Source organism: Alnus glutinosa, chromosome 1 (genome assembly GCF_958979055.1).
Source record: "Alnus glutinosa chromosome 1, dhAlnGlut1.1, whole genome shotgun sequence".
NCBI lineage: Eukaryota > Viridiplantae > Streptophyta > Magnoliopsida > Fagales > Betulaceae > Alnus > Alnus glutinosa.
In genome coordinates this window covers 8,473,005-8,493,648 of record NC_084886.1, presented here as the reverse complement: position 1 = coordinate 8,493,648, position 20,644 = coordinate 8,473,005, and the positions used below count along the sequence as shown (strand labels likewise).

Here is a 20,644-nt window from a genome sequence, read left to right as displayed (position 1 = left end):
GGAGCCCACCCCCATGTGAGGGGGTGTTGTACAATTGTTGTACCGGTGAAGTATAGGAATCAAACTCCGTGCAAGAATTAAGAGACATGAGTAGGTCCTACATGGTAGGTCCTATCACATAGAATATGAGAAATGATCCTTACACTCATTTCTCGCAACAGCCCCACAACAAGACAAAAAAAATAATAAAATATTACCAGCCACGTCAGCTTGTTGTGAGAAATGATTCTTACACTCATATCTCTTGCACAACAGTTACACATTTTTTTTTCTTGCACAACTATTGTGCAAAAATCATGTCCCGTAAAGGCCGTGTTCGTACCAAGTCATGGGCCGAGGCCAAGTCTACTGGAAAGCCCGCCGAGAGCCGAGTGAGTTTCTAGGGACTAGCTAGTCGTCACTTTCCATTAGAGCAAGAGGGAGAGAGAGACGCACAGAGAGACACAGAGAGGGAGAGATGGAAGTATACGGCAACAGAAGAGACGACATGGCTGACTCCCCAACCAATTCTCAGCAAACTGGTAGTCATCTTCATCCCTCTATCTTCACACACATGTTCCGCTGTTTCTGTTTGGTTTCTGAGAAAATGGGACGAGAGGAATACTTTGCAACGTGTAATGATTGTTACACATTTGAATTTTCAGAAAAATTAGCTGGAACAAGTGAATGGTTAAGCGAGTAGAGTTGTTTGTTTTTTGGGCTTTAAAATTCGAGGGGAAATGTCTACTGTCCACGATTTAGTTTCTTTTCTTTCCCTACTGTTCCTCAGCAACCAAACACGACCCAGATTTGGTTTTGTATTCTTGTCTTGTTTTCTACCTTACATTCCAAGATTTGTCATCACTGGAATCTTGGAGCTGTTTTTTGGAAAATTTTAGTCTTGGTTATATACCATTTAATGGAACGAACTTAGCATTATTAATTATATGAAATTCATTTACTTGAATGTAGTAGAAATTGATATATTGTGTCAACTTGTATAGATGAAGAACAATTAATATGACCAATCGTCTCTATAGACCGCTAAGACAGTTAATTATTTGTTATTTTTGAATATCTTGCTTAATTTTGGGTGTGCCATAAAATCATAAAAAGGGTAGAGTGTATCATCAAAAAACAAAGACATACAAATAGAATTAAATGAAAAAAATATCTTTTATGGAGACCTGCAATGACCAAGAGTCGAGATTACTTGCACAAGAACATTGAAATGGCAGTATGCAGCACCAAAAATAAAAAAAATAAAAAAAAAATACACTTGCATCAGGACAAAAAATGGAATATGTCATCAATCCTAATTCCTAATGGTAAAACGTAAGAAACAAGAACTACAGACAAGTGACACTCTGTTAAACCATGGAGTGGCAAATAGATGATGGGCTTTCCAGTAAACCTTTCTGTGTGTTTAATTCATTTTATATCTTAAATCTGTGTTTTTATTTTATTTTATTTTGTATAACTAGGCAATATAATTGACACTGATTACTTTGGACTAGCTATCATGATTTTCTTGTCCTTTTTGCTCCTATTAGCTAGATGGCTTCTCTTGTATATCATGAGGGCGCTTTACGCTTTTAATGGAATCTTGATTACTTATCAGAAAAATAATTGACACTGCTTATTGTGCATTACGTCATTGTATTCAATACTGAATCATATCGTAGGTATTAACTCACATTAGAGCCTATTCATAACGAAATATATCACAGTACTTCAAATCAAGACAGAAAGGTCTTGTATTCATTTTTTTGTATAACAATGATTCAACATAAGCTTTGAGGGACCCATAAACTGGTCTCTCTTTTGCCTTGGTTTCTTCTTCTTCTTTTTTACTGCAACATATAGGGTTCTGTAAAAATGATGATTTATTAGTTGTATTCTAATATTTCAGCCCACTGAACTTGTTGGTCGTGTCTGAACTTAGAAATGGCATTTCCGTAGGCCGTACCGTCCTCACTAATTGTTTTGATTTAAAAATATTTTTGAATTGTTAGTTGGGCGTTCGAAGCTCCCAGCTGCATAGTCGTGTATTGCATATCAACAATTCTATAACTAAATGTATGAAGCAAACCTAATCAATGTTGGTTTGTTGTTTATTTCAGTTTCCGATGATGATGAAATAGACTACTCTGTTAAACCAGAGTTCTATGATCCCATTCTTGATGATAAAGATGAATTATGGGTTCAGAAGAGAAGAAGAGGTTGCAACTCTGATGCTGTACTTAGCTGCCCAGCTTGTTTCACAACTCTTTGTCTAGAGTGCCAAAGGTATAGCTATTATTGGGTCCATGAATAAAGGCATTTTTTCAAGCTACTTCTTTGTTTCTCATAACAACAATTAGAGTTCTTTTCTTTTCCTTTTTTTTTTTTGGGGGGGGGGGGGGGGGGGGGGGGGAGGGGGAGGGGTTGGGGGAGCATATAAAAGACACAAAGAAGCTTTTTGTAGGGAGAGGGATACTTTTTAGAGTGAATTTAGGAAGAATTATGGAAATAATTGGATGGATAATGGATATTGTATTAAGGAAACCGTAGAACAATAAGAAAGGCACAATTCGAGGTTGCCAGCCTCCAAGAAACACTGTTCACAATTCTCAGCTTAACCTAATTGCCTTTAAGAGGGCCTTATATACTGGCCTACATGTTCACTTAACAAAACGCAACACTTAAACAATAAAACAAAGATTTGGACATGCCTCCCAAAACGACACAGCCTATGGTATGAAACGCAGGAATGGGTAAGCTCTCCACGCACCGTTTTGAACCCCCCCACCAAGCTGTCCAGCTGTTCCGCTCTTCTAGAGATCAGCAACTCCTCCGCCACTCGTCAAGCAACCCTAGAACTCCTTCTCTCTTCTCAATTATTCCTCCAAAGTCTTCTTGCAAGTCTTCTCTTCCTCTCTCTTCAACCTTTCATCCTCAAGTTTCCATCTTTGGAGAGGTACCCGTGACACTTTTGTTGTGACAAATTTATAATTCTGCACGAAGAAGTAAAAAAGAACAAAATAAAATAAGTGAAGCACACAAAACACCAAAATTTATGTGGTTTGGCTTAGAAAGCATATTTCCATGGGCGAAGATGAACAGAAACAAATTCCCCTCTTAAAAGATTAAGTGCAAAATAGTGGTGAAGAAAAAACCGCTCAAACCCAAAAGCCCAATACACCCAAAGCCTCAAACACTCTCACAAAAGAGAAATTATTTCTCTAGTTCTCTTGGTGTAGCTACCTATAAGACTACTCCCTTTATGGAGCAGCCACCTTGGACTAAAGCCTATTCGGCTTATTCTAAAGCAATTGAATCCTCAGAAGCAACAATTATTTATAGGCTTCAAATTTCTATTCCTTGTTGAACAAGGAATACCAAATTGCCTATTTTTCTAATTAGATATCCTTGTTGGACAAGAATAGTATAAGGAGACTACTTTCCTTTCACCTAAGAAAGCTCAAGATAAGTATTTGATTCCAAATAGAGAATTGAGACATCTTTCAATAGCGTTTTATGCTCAATCTTCAACATGTAAGCCATTTGTCTTGAAGTTATTAGTTCACTCAAAAGTGACCATAGGATGGCATGGGTTTTCGAGGTATCAAAGGCAATTGCTCTGTACCATTGAGAGGAAGGTTTAGGTCATTGGGTGAAGATGAGATGGATACTAGTGACCTACATTGTATGTGTACCAGAAGTTCTCTGATCTATTCTCCTTAATTGCTGTTGTGGTCAAAGGAAATACTAAGGTCGGCCCTGCTTGGCTGGCCTGTTCATCTAATGGTGATTTTAATTTTTTGCTCTTATCCCCATGGGATTGAACCCTTGAACTCACTCTCCACCACTTAATTATTGGGGGAGGAGATGCCATTTGTCCAAAGACCTTAAGCAATCTACGTTGATATTTGGTTTTTTCTTTTTCTTGATTGATTTGAAAGACACACATTGCTTGTGTGGCTGATTTTTCGTCTCTTCCAGCCTTCTATATCTAATTCCTTTTTTCTCCTTTATTGTTGGTGTATCAGAATGAAATAGTTGGGTTGGCCTGATTGGCTGCCTGTTGATTTAATATCAAAGAACCGAAGAATATCTGAACTGATCAAACTTTTTTGTGGATTGTTCGAGTTCTATCTTAGGTTCAATTTTTTCCTATAAAAAATAATGAATATAATTAAACATTGAAGAGATCCTTTTATTATCATGGATTACTTTTGTGTGGCAAATTTTTAGGATTGCCAACGAATGCTCAGTCTTGGATTAGTACTTATTAAGTGTATCAGAACACACAGTTCAGCCCCTAGTTGAGACGTATGGTTGTCAAGTCATCAAAGAAAACAGTTTCAAATGTATACATTCATGATAAGAGAGACGTAGCACCATATGGGAAGAATATGACAAAAAGTTATCTTCAGAAGATTTTACTAGTTATCACGTCTCTAACTCTGACAAAAATCAACATAATTCAGTTGCCGGTGGTGAGGACTGACTAGTTGGTTGAGGTTGTGAGAATAAATGTTCAAACCATATTAAGAAGGGGTTGTCATGGAGCAAAATGGCAATTCACAATCATGTTACTCTAGATGATTCAGGGAAACTTTGGTGGACTGAGCATTGGTAAATTGTGCATAGGCCAGCTTTGCACTACTTAAATGCTTGGATTATGAAGCAGTAAGGTACATCAAGGACATTGTAGGCACCCAATTTAGATGGGGATTTCTAGAATGTTATAGTCCCGTTGTTGGATAAAGAAAGTTGAATTGGCAATAGTTAACCAAAATGGCCATGAGGGTTTTATAGAGCAAACAGACTTGACCTTTGCAGTCCAATTGAGTTTTTTGGGGGGGAAGTAAGAAAATATATTATTAAAAAAGAGAGCACATTAGCATTTTAACAAAATTTTCCCCTCTAAAGTTTGACACATGTTATGTTGCTTCTTCTTTATATTCATCAAGTGTCTCCATTTGACATTAGGCTACTTCTCACTTAGTGAACACCACTGAATCCCAGGATTCTTTTGGATGGTTAGAATTAGGAAAAATCAGGTGAATTCAGTGGTATGCATTATGAAGTAGCCTAATGTCTCCACTTGACATTAGGCTACTTATCAAGAGCGGGAGGCATGTTGTGTAATCCCATTAGTGTCAAACCTCAATTAGTTGATGGACACAATTATGGTAGATGTGGTGATTTAGGGTAGGAAAATTATTGTACCAGTGATGGCAGTGCTATGGAAGTCACAATGGTGGTGGACCTGGTGCATGAGTTGAGTTAGGTTGATATACTAACAGTTGTGTATTAGTAGTGATGGTGGCAAAAATAATCAGTTAATGAGATTGGTGACGATAACAGGAATGCCGGTGGCAATGGCGGTGGTGACTGGGGATATTCATGTTAGGGGTGGTAGAGCCATGGTGTTGCTGGTGGTTGTATAGTGTTAATAGCATAGTGGTAGACTGGTAGTAGTGGGGGTGAAAATGGCAGCCCCTGTGACAGCATTAGTGATTGTGATGAATCGATGCCCGTGATGGAGACGGTTATGGTTGCAGCAATAATGCAGGTGGCACCATGGCAGTGATGGACCTTGTGGTAGTGTAGTGATAGTCGAATTGGTGGTGATAATCTTTTTGGGGTGAACAAGTTGGTGTTGGCTGTGAAACCTACTGTGTCATGGTGGTAGTGTAGGTGCCAATAAGCTTTATATCAAATGGTACTTCCTCCATTTGTAGCAAGGTGGAGGGTGAGGTTGTGGTTTCAAGTCCCATCGGGTGTGTGTAACTTACCAATTAAAAAAAAAAGGTCACAGTGGAATTGTAGGTGATGGTATTGGGGTGGGTTGGTACTGAAATTGTTTCATGTAATTCCGTGGAAAATTAAGTCTATGTTGTCAAGGTTCCTCCCTTTTTGCTTGGGAACTTGCTTTGGAAACAAGGTAACCAAGGTGGTGCCTCAAATGAATATTTCTTGGCATGTAAGCATTTTTCTGAATGGGAAATTGTAGCAATAAAGTGTTCATGGAGTCATCTTCTTAATCTACTTTTCTGCATGAGTAACCTCTAATATATTTCATTTGTTACCTGTAGATTCTGTTGTTTTCAGTAGTATTACCTAAAAATTCGTGTCTATGGTCAAATATTATATTTTTGTAAAAGCTTGGTTGGGGTTTTGTAGGCATGAAAAATATGTCACCCAGTACAGGGCTGTTTTTGTTAAGAACTGCAAGATTGGTAGTGACCAAGTCTCGCAGCATAACAATCCTGAACCGAGAAGAGCGAAAAGAGGAAGGAAATCTGGTGAGAGTGAAGCAGGCTCCGCCGGAGGTGAAACACTGCATAAAGTAAGCTGCTCAGTTTGCTCAACAGAGGTTGGCATTATTGATGGAGATGAGGTTTATCATTTCTTCAATATTCTTCCAAGTGAGTCTTGACATGCCAACTTTCATTACAAGTTCCCTGTATGTTCTGAGTTTCATTTTAACACAGGGTTACTGCATCGTTACCAACATTTCAAAGGAAATGCCTTATAACTATATATACTGGGCGAGTTTGGGATTTATATTTCAAGAGAATCGAATTTGGTATGGATTTGAGGTGGGAGAATCTAGTGGAGTTTGGGTTTAGGGAGAGCTTCTCCAACCCAAACCTGGTAAGGTGAGTCGTTATTATAGGTTCAGCCCATCGCAGTGTAAAGAGAATTGGAAAGGATTAAAAAGATGGATAGTGAGGGGAGGCCAAAACGCCCTTTATAAAGAGGGGTAGTCCTCCCTCACCAGTTAGGATTGGCCAACGACTCACCACCTTTTTTTCTTTTATTTTAAGGTATATTTGTAATTTAAAGTAAATATGTCATGTGTCATCAATAGTTGATACATGATGTGTTCAACAACAATCATGTAACGTGACATATCTTTAATTAATTAGATAATAAGTTGACTAAGGGAAAACCAAAGGATATAATTGTCGAAATCGAAAATTTAAGCATTAAATTAAAATCATATGAAAATTATCTCAAAAGCTTAAATTGATAAGAAATGACAAATTCATTCATCGAAAAAAAAAATGACAAATTTAATCTTTTTTTTTTTAACAAATGGCATGTGCTATTATTAATGCTGAAAAAGTCTGAAGGCATACATCTTGAAAACAAAGGGACAAGACCTTTTTACACTCTAAGCTAGAAGGATCTGATTTAAAAAACAGCTGTCTATGCAGAAACACAAACACTACAAGAACAACATTTAAGCATCTCTTTACAATAACGCATACTCTAAAAAGAAAATATGGCTGATCTAGCTACAAGCCAACAAATATTTCAGTAAAATTTGAGCAATACAAAAGCAAACTGTGACCAAAGAAACAAAGGGAAAACACAAAACAAACAAAAGAACCCAAATCCAGCCAACAAGGACTGTCTTCGCAAGAAATCGGTGCATCTCTCAGAAGTCGACGGACATGCATAGATCTAGTATCAAAATTACAAATGAAGGTGAAAGTCTGGTCATGCACTCCACCGACAACACAAACCAGATCAACCTCTCCCCTACCAATCGTCTTGAAGCTTCTTGCTTGAACAAAAGAAAAGAAAAGGAAAAGCAAACAAACATAAACCACCATAGCACTGAGAGGGTTAGGAGAAGATAAACCACCATCGGATCTACCAGGGGGAACAAAACTCCACAACCTTAATGGCTGGGGAGACCTAACCTCCACCAGTTCACACCAGGGAGGGATAAAAAAAATTCATAGCACTAAAAATGCTAGGAGGTAACCACCGCTGGGGAGAGGGAGGTTTTCGGCGAAAATTTTCCAAAGAAACCGACTTTGTCTGAAGGAGAAAACTAGAGCTTAAAAGAGAGGCACAAATTTAATCATTTAATTCATATTTTAACACTCATTCTTTGTGTAGGTTCAAACTCCCTCAATAAGTGATGTCTACCATATATAGGGTGCGTTTGGGATTGCGATTTCGTAGACAATAAGTGCGATTTTAAATCAAATAGCATAATATAAATCATTTGGGAACTGCATTTTTAAAAATTGCGATTTGAAAACGCATAAAATCTGCTTTTTCAAATCGCAGGTAATATGATGCTTTTTTGAAAACACATAATTTTAAAGGTTAATTTGCGATTTTAAAGGCTAAACTGCGATTTTGCCAAATACTTAACTACGTTTTTAAAAATCATTTTTTTTTTCAAATCGCATATTTTGAAATCGCTAATCCAAACAGACCTATAATATTTAACTGAAATAAGGGTAGGAGTTCGAATTTATTACACTTATTTTGATACCATATTAACAATCAATTATCAAAAAAAGTTTAAGATAATAGAAAATTATAAATTTAATTATTTAATTAATTATGTTGAATTCTTTGGGACCCTACATTTGAAGATATTGCCACTGCTGTGTGATTGTTTTTGTATGTTTTTGGTGTTTTTCTGTTTTCTCTAAGCTTTGTACAATTGGCCTACCCCCCAAGACATAATTAAGAAACATTTAAAAAAATAAATTAAAAATTTAAACAAAGTACACCAGAGTAATCCGAGGAATATGTGTACAAAAACCATGTCTTGTACGCTTAGTGAGAATAGTAAAAAAAATTGTCGCACTTTATTATAATATATGATCACGATGGCATATTATAATGTGCTTACTCATTTGAATGTAAAAAAAATTAGATAAATTAAGGTATAAAAAAGAATATCAAATCCGTGCCATGATGATTAATCCGCTTTTGGTCAAAATTATTACTAAAATATTGTAGTGGTTAGGAAAAATGAAATTGATTTAGTATTAATTAATCAAAAGTTAGCACATGAAACGCGTTATTAAGATACGGAATATATGATTATATGACCCCCCCCCCCCCCCCCCCCGTGTGTTATTAAATATTTTCAATTACCATACCCTAATCAATTATCGTGCTTACACGTGTTGTGCAAACCGCGTTACACGGGCGTAGGTGGGCCAACCAATTGAAGACCTTCGCATGAGTCAAAACGTACTAATACTAATAATAATAAATAAATAAATAAAAAAGGTATATATTATTGGCATTAATAATTAAATTCTATATAATTATTATGTAAGTTAAGTATCAGTAATTAATTAGTAATAAATTATACACCCACTTTAACTACTTTAAGTTGTGCGGCCCATTTAGGCCCACGTAACCCTAATTAGTTTATGTATGGGGATTCTGTTGCAGAAATGGTGTACCAATGAGGAAATAGGACCCCCCCAGTCCCTACTCTTGAGTCTTGGAATCTATACACTGCTTTTGGGTGGTCAAAGGGGGGAATTATATACGTAATGGCTTTTTGATTCCAGTGATTTCAGTGAGCTTGAAAATTGGAGTTTGGGAAGAAATGGATTCCATGGAGCTTGAATTTTTTTATTTACCAAAAACAATAAAAATTTAAAAAATAAAACACGGTGTCATTATGAAGTTTCAGTGCAAGGTTATCTCAAAATTTGATTCAGGTCCCGGGTGAGCCTCCTACTCGGACAAAGGGGATAGAGATAAGAAGAGGGATCTCCAATTATAAAAGATTATTGTCTCTCGAAATTTGTGTTGATTGGGCATTGAAATACGCTACTTTTTTAATTGAGGGGTAGTTTTGTATTTTTATTCGTTTACAAGGGCATAATGAACATTTCACCGGCAAGTTAATTGGTGTAAAGGCACTACAAATAACACTTCCAGTTAATTACTTTGGTTGATTAATTTTGGAGGCGTTATCTTCGGATACAATAAATTGTATATTAACCAATAAGATCAACCATACTCTATTCCATTAGCAATTGTCATTTAAATACAATGATTTATTCCAATTTTCATTACTATTATTTAATCTATTTTCCTGATAAGGACCCCATGATTTAGGATTACATCATATGAGGGGTTCGGGAAGAATAATGCTAGAAGTTTTCATTATGTCCTTCTAAAAATTATGTGACTTTTAAAATCATTATTTAATTTCTGATAGATCAAGTAATGATATAAGTCCCCTTTGTGTTTCTTTTGTGCCTCTTTCAAAACTGATGCAACTTTTAAAATCATAATTTGGTTTGTAATAGATTATTATTGAATTTTGATCAAATTATAATTTTAAAAGTCGCATTATTTTTTAATGGATACAATAGAGACTTCTACAATTACTTTGATAGATCATTGTTAGATTATAATCAAATGATAATTTTAAATAATAAAAAATTCTTACTTTACTCGTTTTGAAATGTTGATTTTTGAAAAGTGTTTTTTTTTTTTTAAAAAAAAAAAAAACAACCATTTTACTCTTAAACGCGGGGAAAATAAAATTGACTTTTCACTTTTATTTACGTGCAATCTAATATCAAATTCTCTCTCTCTCTTTTTTTTTTTTCTTTTTTTTTTTTTTTTTTTTTTTTAAAACTGATCTTTCGAAATTAATTCTGATGCTAACCCTATTACACTTTTATCTACGCTCCCTTGGACTTTTCGTCCAATTTACTTTTTAATTTTTGGTTAAAAGTTAAAACAAAACAAATCCCTTGTATTTTCTTACAATTTGTTTTAAATAAAAGCAAAAAAGGATAGCATAAAGTTTCCAACTTCACTTGGAGTAATGCTACTACCTCTCCATCTATGTAAATGTAATAGTAATGCTTTTAAAAAAAAAAGAAAATTTACGTCTTCTCAAAATTGATGTAATTTTTTTTAATCAGGGTATCATGGTTTACTTATAGTTGAACAGTACTTCGGGCTAGTTCACGATTGAGCAATTATCCAATATAGAGGCTCAGCCAGGATCTGCAAATTAATTCCTGACCCCATCACCAACTTCACTTTAAGAATAGAACTTTGACACAAGAGTTATGTCCGGGTGGTTGGTCCCAAAGGAAAGGGGAGGTAGCACCTAGTGAGTCTTGAACTCGATACCTCAAGGAATAATATCTTAGAAGTCTCAAGCCTCAACCACTAGGCCACCCCAGCCTTGGGATTAATTGATGAAACTTTTATGATAAATATTGGTTTAAAATTCAATAATGATCTATCGTACATTATTTTTTAAATATTGGTTAAATTTGAATTTTATTCAAATTTTATCAACTTTTTTTTTTTAATTTTGTATTATATTTTTTAAACCATTCAAACATAATTTTAAAAGGTAAATTTTTTTCATCTTCACAATTTTAAATATAATATAAAATAATAAAACATAATATAAAATAAAAAAGCGCACGTCCGAACGTACTCTAACTTAATTTCAAAAACATCCTTAATATGAATATCTCTCTCAAAAAAAAAAAAAAAAAAAAAAAAACAGATGTTGTCGATTGTCATTGCCGCGAAAAAGAAGGAAAAAAAGGAAACCACAAAGGTGGCATACTACGTAAATAAACAGCTGGAGAAGTGTCAATTATTATTGTTTGCTGGGACTCACACACTGACTGACTTCATTAAAGCGAGGGCAAGTCATATACGCGCATATGGAGCGAGCGTGCAATCACGCTTACGCGCGTAACACGTTTTGGTGGATTTTTCCGGTTTTTGTCATCACTTAAGCTAGCCCGGTTGGGGTGATTAACGTGATTGGATACCCGATAACCCGTAACCATAATCTTAAATTTTGGCATCTTTGGGTTTGGCTCACTTTGGCCCTTAATTGTCTTCCAGGGATTACGGAAACCTTTTCAGCTCGTGCTGCTCACACTCTTTAAATTTTGATGCCACCTCCTCCGCCACCGTGTATAAGATGCCGTTAAGTAGGGCTTTATCTGATAAGGGTTACTTAATTGATTATCTTAAGATTAGTCTTTTCTTTCAATTATCATTTTAAGATTAGTCTTTGTCAATTATTATTTTAGTATTAGTTTTTATCAATGAAATTGGGTCGGCTAGGTGCTGTCTTATCTCATTGTAAATATATTTAAGGCAAGCAGGAATGTTAACGAGCGACAATTTTATGTAATAGTCATAGCATTAAGAGTCGTGATCATTTTTTTTTGTCAGTGTAGGTTTAGTTTCCATATCTAAAAAGCTTGTCTGCAATGCTAGCTGCTAGCTTTCTTCTTCCTCAGCTTGATTGGCAGGGTGTGATCGACGAAACTTGCAGCAAGTGGAGACCCAAGAACATGCTGGCTGTTTTGTGTAGATTGATTCTCAGCTCTGTTGTTTATCACCTTTGGCAAACTATGAATGAAATTAAGCTTCAAGGTCGGCCAAAAACGGAGGAGCAGATTCTCCGATTAATCTTTTGGGAGGTCCGTACTCGAATTTCAGGGAAGGACAAATTTATCAATTCAAGAGAAAATGTTTCTCTTTGCCATATATAGAATATAGTTGGTTCGGTCCTGATTTGATCGTAATGCTCTCTATTTGTTTGTGACCCTTCTCTGTTTGCTGCAGAGTGTTTTTCTTTGGGCTCTGTTGATCTTGTTAGACCTTTGCTTGTAGTTTTTTATTTTTTTATTTTTTTTGTTTTGGAATGAAATACTTTACTGATTCATAAAAAAAAAAAGTGAAAATTATGCATGGCAACTTATGTTGTCGAAGATGTTCATACTCCCACTAAAAAGCTACTCCTGAACAAACTCGTTACATGCTTGCAATCACAATCACAATCACGTGTAACAATTGGTTATTAGAGCGAATGATATTAAACAAATGCTTTGCATTCATTGATTTCAAGCCAAGAATGGTTACGTTCCGATTAGTAACGCATGTTGAAGCAAATGACGGATATATAAGCTAAGTTTGAGAAATGCTAGATACTATAATTCTATTCAATATTGATTCAACAAGGCTGACATGACATTCCCAACTAATTCTTTAATTAATTATTGTTAAATAAAAAATAATATAAAATGATTGATTTTAAGCGTCACGTTAACATTGCTGAACAATTGTAAAATAAAAATATAACATATCGCATTACTTTTAATTTTTATCATCAGATAGGGTTAGTTAGTGTTATCTTATCTCATTGCAAGTCTAGTTAAGACAAGCTCAAACGTTAATTAAATTATCATCAATGAAAATTTTGCTTGACAACTTGTTTTGTTGAAGATTAGCTTATTCCAAATGTCATCATCAGTTTAATTAAAGGAAAATGATAAATGTACATCACATGTACAACAAGTGTACAACACCTCTCTCACATGGGGTGGGCCCTACACACTGTGGAGCCCACCCCATGTGAGAGGAGTGTTGTACACTTGTTGTACATGTGATGTACGAGAATCACCTCTCTTAATTAAATAGTAATTAACTACTGTCATTATTATTCGATGAAACACTATATATATATGTCGTTTGGAGGGTAGGGGTCGGGGTGAGGAGGGGCTTTTGCATTCACCACTTGAAGATAACTTGCTAAATTAAGTAATAATTTAGGTAAAATAGTATAATTAACTAATTTGCCAATAATTGAGACATAATCAGATGATCTTTTCTCTTATATTCCAATTACTGTGTAATAAATAAATGCTGTTTATCCATCTGTGTGTTTATCAGTGGTTCAGTAGACACATTCACGGCCAAGGACATTCCTTTTTTCTTTTCCAGGATAGTGATGCTACTGCTCATCTATGATCTTTGGGTATAACTCGCTTCTTCAAGGATCTGAACCAATAGTCCGACCAGGGTTAATTGGTTTGGTTTTATTTTTCAACAATCTAGCTAGGTTCAATTCTAGGTCAAAACTTTGTGGACCTACGACTTCAACAATCTATAGGGCATTTATGTCTGTAATTTGATCATCATATATAATTGAAAAATGCTAATAAATCTTGTTAACACCATGTGATTAAGCCTTAAGGTGTGTTATATGCTGACACGTACGAGCATGTTGTAAAAGAGCTATAAATCCGACATTAATCAAATGGAACGAAAAAAATGAGCGACACCCACGATGTTAAATTGTTGGAGACCCATTTTTTCAGTAATTCCATCAAGCTGATCATGGATTACACAACCGATTACGACTTGCTAGTTCTATAACTGTTAACCATCCATACCTAACATAGGCAGAATACTAGGATAAGCAATTCTACCAACTAAATTAAAAGACACCTTTTCAAATTTCACACTCTTCTCCAAGTCGTCCAATCATACCCCACCAAAGGGATGGATAAAACCTGGGTTACAAAATTTGCTTTATTAGCAATTAGAAAAGTATTAGACATACAACCCTTTTATATATATTTTTTTTTAATTAAATGTTTACCATGTATCAAAAATTGTGTAAAAAAAATAATTTGTGGAATATCATTGAAGAAGTGTGAGATTAATTAGAATTTTCATCCCCACGTGCCCTAACTCTGTCGGACAGTATACTTCAGTTGTGGCTGTGGAGTGTGGACCGTGGGGAGGGGCGCCCTTCCAAACGGGGACCTTAGAGTAACAAGGATGTGTAGGTAACCCTGGATTTTTCAATTGTCGTATGCTATTGACGTGATTACGTGGGTCTTTACATATAATGTGAATATGTGTACAAATAAAATAACCCGTCTTTATTATACCCGAACCTTCAACTCGGAGTGTACGGAAACGGAGTGGGGCCCGGCTTGACAAAACCCGACTTAAATCCCTCTGCCCAGTCTGCCGACTATGCCCCATTGATTCAATTTAAGGCGCGTGAAAAGGCGGGTGGGGGAGTAGTTTTTTACACGCACTCGAAGGCAAAAAAGGAGAAGAAGAAGAAAAAAAAAAAAAAACCGAACCAACCAAAGAAAGAAGAAGAAGAGAGGAAGAAGCTAAGCTACAATGAGCTGTGGTGTATGAGAAAGGGGCCCCACCACCCATGTGCCCTCCTCCTGTCTCCACCAGCTCCTGCCGCTCAATCATTAGTCTCTCTGTTCCCCTCCCTCCCAAAACCCTCTCTCTTTCTCTCTCTCTCTCTCTCTCTCTCCAAGCAAGTCTTCTCTTTCTCTCTCTAGAAGAACTCTTCTGTGTGTCTGTAACACCAACAGCTCATCGCAGCCATAACACTCACTCTACTCTCTATTATTTATTTATTTTTAGTTTACTGTGGGTGTTGTCTCTTTCTCTATCTAGGTCTAGGGAAGACTAAGACCCATGTCTAATTCAGATGGAGCAAACAACGGCGTTACAAACGGCGCCATAATAGACCCGCAGAGGCAGCAGCAGCCGCCTGGGAACGGAGCGCTGGTTGTCAAGAAGGCGCCGTCGAAGGACCGTCACAGTAAGGTGGACGGCAGGGGACGGCGTATCCGCATGCCGATCATATGCGCGGCCCGTGTCTTCCAGCTGACTCGGGAGCTCGGCCACAAGTCAGACGGCCAGACCATCGAGTGGCTCCTCCGCCAAGCTGAGCCGTCCATCATAGCAGCCACGGGAACGGGCACCACCCCGGCCAGCTTCTCCACCGTCTCGGTCTCCTTACGCGGAGGCGGCGGCGGCTCCGCCTCGCTCACTTCGTCCTCAACGTCCTCCTCGCTCTCCCACTCTCTGGACCACAAGCCCTTGCTGGGCCCCACGCCCTTCATCTTGGGGAAGCGCATGCGAGCCGACGACGACGGCGATGGCAAGGACGACGGCTCCGGAGGCGTCTCCGTGGGCCACACCATGGGCTCGCTGGGGCCCACCGCCCCGGGATTCTGGGCGGTGCCGGCCAGACCGGACCTCTGGAGCTTCGCTGCTGCCGCTGCCGCCGCGGGGCCGCCGCCGGAGTTGGTGGTGCAGGCGCAGGCCGCGTCGCACCACCAGCAGTCGTTGTTCCTCACTCACCATCATCATCATCAGCAGCAGCCCATGGGCGAGGCCTCGGCGGCCAGAGTGGGAAATTACCTTCCAGGGCATCTGAATTTGCTGGCTTCCTTGTCGGGCGGACCGGGGAGTTCGGGTCGGAGAGAGGACGATCCTCGCTGATAATTCCGCTCTCTTTTGGTGCTAGTAGTGGTGGTGGTGGTGGTGGTGGTGTTTTTAATTTGGTATATAAGAATATCTGTATGTTTATTGCCTTTTCTTTTTGTGTGTGGTGGGGTGTGTGCCCAAGGAAGAGGATTTTTAGTGAATTTGTTAGGGTTAGGGCTTTTAGTTTTGAGTGGAGGAATTAGGGTTTGTGGGGCTTTGGGGATTCAATTAGGGGGATTCACTACTTTCTTTGAAGATTAATTAGGATTTTAGGGTTCAAATTTGTTTAGGTTCTGGGGGGGTTTTCTTGTTGGAGGAGAGAGGGAGTGAAGAATTCGGGTTTGTGCTTGACAATTCACCGTGGAAATTGCGAGGGTCTTTCTGGAATTGGGTGGATATGCAAGTCCAGACTCCAGGCCAATAATTGTATAATTTCGGGCATTTCATGACAAACTTGGGATTGCTGTTTGCTAGTTTGTCACCACTTGAGTAATGGCATTTACAAGACTGCTGCGTACAAGTTTGGTCGGTGCATTGCTCAATTGAAGTATGCAGTTAAGCTGATGCGCCAATTCAGTTCTCTCCAAGTTTGTTGGAATGGTGAATGAGAAAACCAGTCTCTTTGCTTGAGTTTGGTCGGAGGTTGATTCTTGCTCTCTCTCTTTGGCTTTCATGCTCTATGTTCGTTGTAATGGTCTCGATGGCTACTGGGTGTGTGAAAGATGCTCTATTTCCTCTCTGTAAGACCTCAGCGTTCCAGAATTTTATCAGTATTCTTAGCCATTTCTTAGATTTATCAGCGTGAAAAATAATGTGTTCATCATCTCCTGTATGTAAGTGGATTGTTTTTGGGTGCCTATGGTGTGAATAAAAAAACCCATCTGTTTCTCTCATTTCTTTTCTTTTGCTTTTTTGTCTCCTCACCCCCTGGCCCCTGCCATTTTCTTTTGCTCAATTTATGTATGCCTCTTTTTGTATGCTTTTTTTTTTTTTTTTTTGTGTTCAACTTCTCTGAGAATCTTGGAAGCCTATAATGCAAAGAATTTCAGGATAACTCTTTTGTTTACAAGTCGATTCTATTGGTTTCTCTTTTCCTGTTCTGATATGAAAATTGAAGAGCCTGGTGAAGATGCAACAGCACATGTCCATCTTGGTCTTCACGTCATTGACTTCACCTTAATGGAAACCCCTCTCATTCAAATTTCAATGCAATTCATCAACAGTTATTGGACTTTAAGGTTGGCCGTTGGGTATATTTTCTGCAATTTTGCAGGCAAACTTCCGCCTTTGCTTTCTCTCCCATTTAGCTCCACTGACAGTTACCTTCTCCAAACCAATGTTGCTGAAGTTTTGCATGAAAGGCTGCAGTCACATTTCCTACATTCTCTGCATAGAGATTGGAAAGTATATACTGCGTTTAACTTTCATGCAATTTCATAAAGTTGGAGGAGGTAGTCAGGTGAAATATCTGGTAATCCTGTAGGCTCAAAAGGGATGATGATTAGTTGGTTTATGTAGTGAGTAGTAAGTGAGAAATTATGAACCCAGTGATGTTTCACCACATGGATGATCCGCTGCATCTGCGAGGGTATGAGTGCACAATGTAATTTAATCATCTCATAAATTTGTACTTGTGGATGTGGATTATTGCGGAAAACATAAAGGGTCAGGACCCAATAATTGATGGGTCCCCCCGAATTAATTGTCATGACTCCTGGTTGAAAATCTGGATGAGTCATGATTTGCGACCATCTTCTCCTGTATTCTATTTCTTCTGGCCAAGAAAAGGGCAATACATGCTAAATAAGACGGGCTGAAATTGCTTTGGAAACGGGAAACCGGTACTTGACCCACGTTTTCTGATTCCCTGATCATGGACCTGGGCCATTGCAAAATGGGTCACGTAGTCAGCAAGACAGCAATCTCCTCCTCGTAGTATTTATACGTCATCTACTTGCTACCATTTTCCACATACTGCGTACTTGCTGACGCGGGTTGCTGACGCGGGGGGGAAAGGAATATGTGGAAGTTAGCCCCCTTATCCATTTGATGGTGACATGGCTGCAACTTTGGCACTGCATCTGTGCATCACTTGGTTTTATTAGTACTTGCGCATTCTCAACGGCTTTTATATATTCTTTTATTTTTTATATATAGAAAAAATATCAAAAAAATACTTGCAATAGATATTTTTTATCGGTTTTTTAAGCATCGTGAATATTACTGTTAGGGAAAATATTAGTTTACCAAAGCCCATCCAAATCATTTGGGCCTAATCGGTTCACCCGACCCGACCACCCGAGTCCGACCACCCGACCCGGGTAGCCGACTCGGGTACCTCGTAACACCCGAGTCCGCGAATATCTCGAGATTACCCGGGATTTAAGGGACACGACACACTATACATAACTAGATCGTGCGCCCGAAGTCTCTCCAAAAAACATGTCACCCATAAGGGATCGTGCGCCCGAGATACGCGGTCGTGGAACCCGAAGTGTCCGTGCGCCCGAGGCCACGTCTTCCTCAACTGCCGATCCCTGCACAAACCGGGAACAATCCTAAACTGCTCCTCAATCTCTATAAATACCAGAATCTCTTCTAATATTAAGGTACATGCTATTCTATGCTTCTAAAAATTACTCTGCTCATATTCAAACTATCATCTTACTTAAGCATCGGAGGGGGATCGTCGGCACCCCCCCGACGTAGTGTTTATTATTTTGCAAATCATAAAGAACAAGGCGAATCATCATCCGACACGTCACCATGCTGAAAACTGTTCTAACAGTTTGGCGCCGTCTGTGGGAACGACAAATCGTTTCTTGCAACAACAAAAAAAAATTCAAAATGGTGACTTGCGATCAGATCACGTCTCTCATCAACAGAAGCGGATTCGCACAGATCTGGGCTTGCATGCAGCAAATCTGAATTAACACAGCTGCAGATCTACACCCACACTTCATAAATCGCGTTCAACCAACAGATTTATTCTCAGTTGGCACCGAATCGGTGCTCACCCCCATAAAAAATGAGATAAGTTTATTCTAATGCATTTTCAATCATTTTGTTAACTTTTAGCATCCGGCAATTGACTCAGTAACCTCTTGTTTGATTAATATTCAAGAAGATGACATACCGATCTCAAGAATAATAAAAATATTATGATAATTAATAAAGTACTTCTATCTCTTTGTTTTCTAATAAAACAAAAGTTAATAGGAATAGCTGCTTTTAATCTTTTGTACACTTCGTACAAAGACATAAAAAGAGGCAGCATATGAGTTTGGAAATCGATAATTGTGTTTGACAATAACCGTTTACGTTAATTTCGTATATAATGGGAAGCGACATGTTCGCCACCAACCCATCTTTCATTCGCAGGCAATTGAAATACAGAAGTCCTCATTGCCTTGGCCTCTCGATCTGGCGTGGAATCCATGCTACTGGTGGATCTCCCAGCACAGATTGTGCAAAGCCATGTGCTAAGCAAAGGAGTTCTAGTGGCAAGCTACAGATTTTGCTAAGCCACGTGTATCACCTGCTGAGAAAAGCTATGATGTGGCCCTTATTCGGCCACATCTCTAAACCTGCATGATAGAAGCGGCCGATCAAGCTGGAAGAAACGTGCCCTGTAAAGGATAATGTGTGATCAAATCAGATTCTGCTACAATATCTCAACCGTGATGACTTGCACATTAAAATATCAGTTTCTGATTATGCAACAATACAGCCGTGGTGCCCAAACGGAATACCGCTATCTTCCGGCCAACACAAGCGACAGCATCCTCACCGGCCGAACCGTGATACAAGTGTGGTGTTGCCGTCAGAACCGAGCTCGACGCTCCAAGGGGGTACTTGGTTCTGACTGTGACTCCATGGAGCTTGAGACCAGATTGAGTCCCCGACTTCTCTCGGCTGCTAAGCTGAAGCTCCGAACCTCCAAATGACCGATGAGCACAACAGGATCGGGCAGAACCGTTCCGCCAAACTGACCAATGAAGAGTACCAGGCTGTGTACCTGTGGGCAAAACTAGATCTGGGGAGCGATCATTATGCGCCACTTATTCGAGACCAGCTGCCCCAGTCCGTCGATTGAGAGAGGAAAGGCCGCCGTTGCGACTGGCCTGGGGTGGCAGCACCACATGAGCAGTTAAGCACGGAAGGCTGCAGCACATTCAAAAAAAAAAAATGGAGACAGAGCCGAGCCTTGCAACGCAACACACACCCTTCCTCTGGCTTCGAACCAAAACCAACTATCCGGTTTCTGCATGGGCCGTGACATGCAGAAACACTCTGAGAAGAAGAACCAGGCCTGCGACGCCGACAATTGTGTTGTGGCCATCAGATCCGAATCTTCCTAGCCATAGTGCAGTCCTTCTCGTTCAAACACAAGGGTCTGATCTACCGAACCCAGCTGGTCTTCGAAAAGGGTGCAAACTGCAAAGCAACTCGGATCCACAACCCACCGAAGCCCAACGTAATCCATGAATGGATTTGTCTTAGCATAAACCCACTCACGTTCGTCTTCACTGCCACGTTAAAAGGAAGAACAAAAAGGTGAAGCTGGAACTGGAACTTGAGGCGTGATGCTGTCACCCACAGTCCAGAGATATATACCATGCTATTTTCGCCGGATTTCCAGATAACTTCGGACGTTCTACAAAGAACCAAATCGCATGCAAGTCGGTATCGCAACTCCAAGTGCCGCATTCTGTGAATTGATTACAAACAAAGATAAGCCACTAGGGGAAGCAGTCAAGGTCTTGCAAATATTGAGAGGAAGTCGCTGGTTCATCTACAT

The 20,644-nt window shown here is 38.8% G+C and overlaps 2 protein-coding genes across 2 annotated transcripts; both read left to right on the top strand.

Annotated features, from left to right (window-relative positions):
* Positions 1 to 401: 401 nt before the first annotated feature.
* LOC133858504 (uncharacterized) lies at positions 402 to 6,793 on the top strand. Its single transcript, XM_062293978.1, has 3 exons — positions 402 to 521; positions 2,103 to 2,268; positions 6,154 to 6,793. The coding sequence occupies exons 1-3, from the start codon at positions 458 to 460 to the stop codon at positions 6,407 to 6,409; spliced, it is 486 nt and encodes a 161-aa protein (XP_062149962.1). The 5' UTR covers positions 402 to 457; the 3' UTR covers positions 6,410 to 6,793.
* Positions 6,794 to 14,690: 7,897 nt separating this feature from the next.
* On the top strand, positions 14,691 to 16,736 carry LOC133870583 (transcription factor TCP7). Its single transcript, XM_062307746.1, has one exon. The coding sequence runs from the start codon at positions 15,046 to 15,048 to the stop codon at positions 15,856 to 15,858; it is 813 nt and encodes a 270-aa protein (XP_062163730.1). The 5' UTR covers positions 14,691 to 15,045; the 3' UTR covers positions 15,859 to 16,736.
* The last annotated feature ends 3,908 nt before the right edge of the window (positions 16,737 to 20,644 follow it).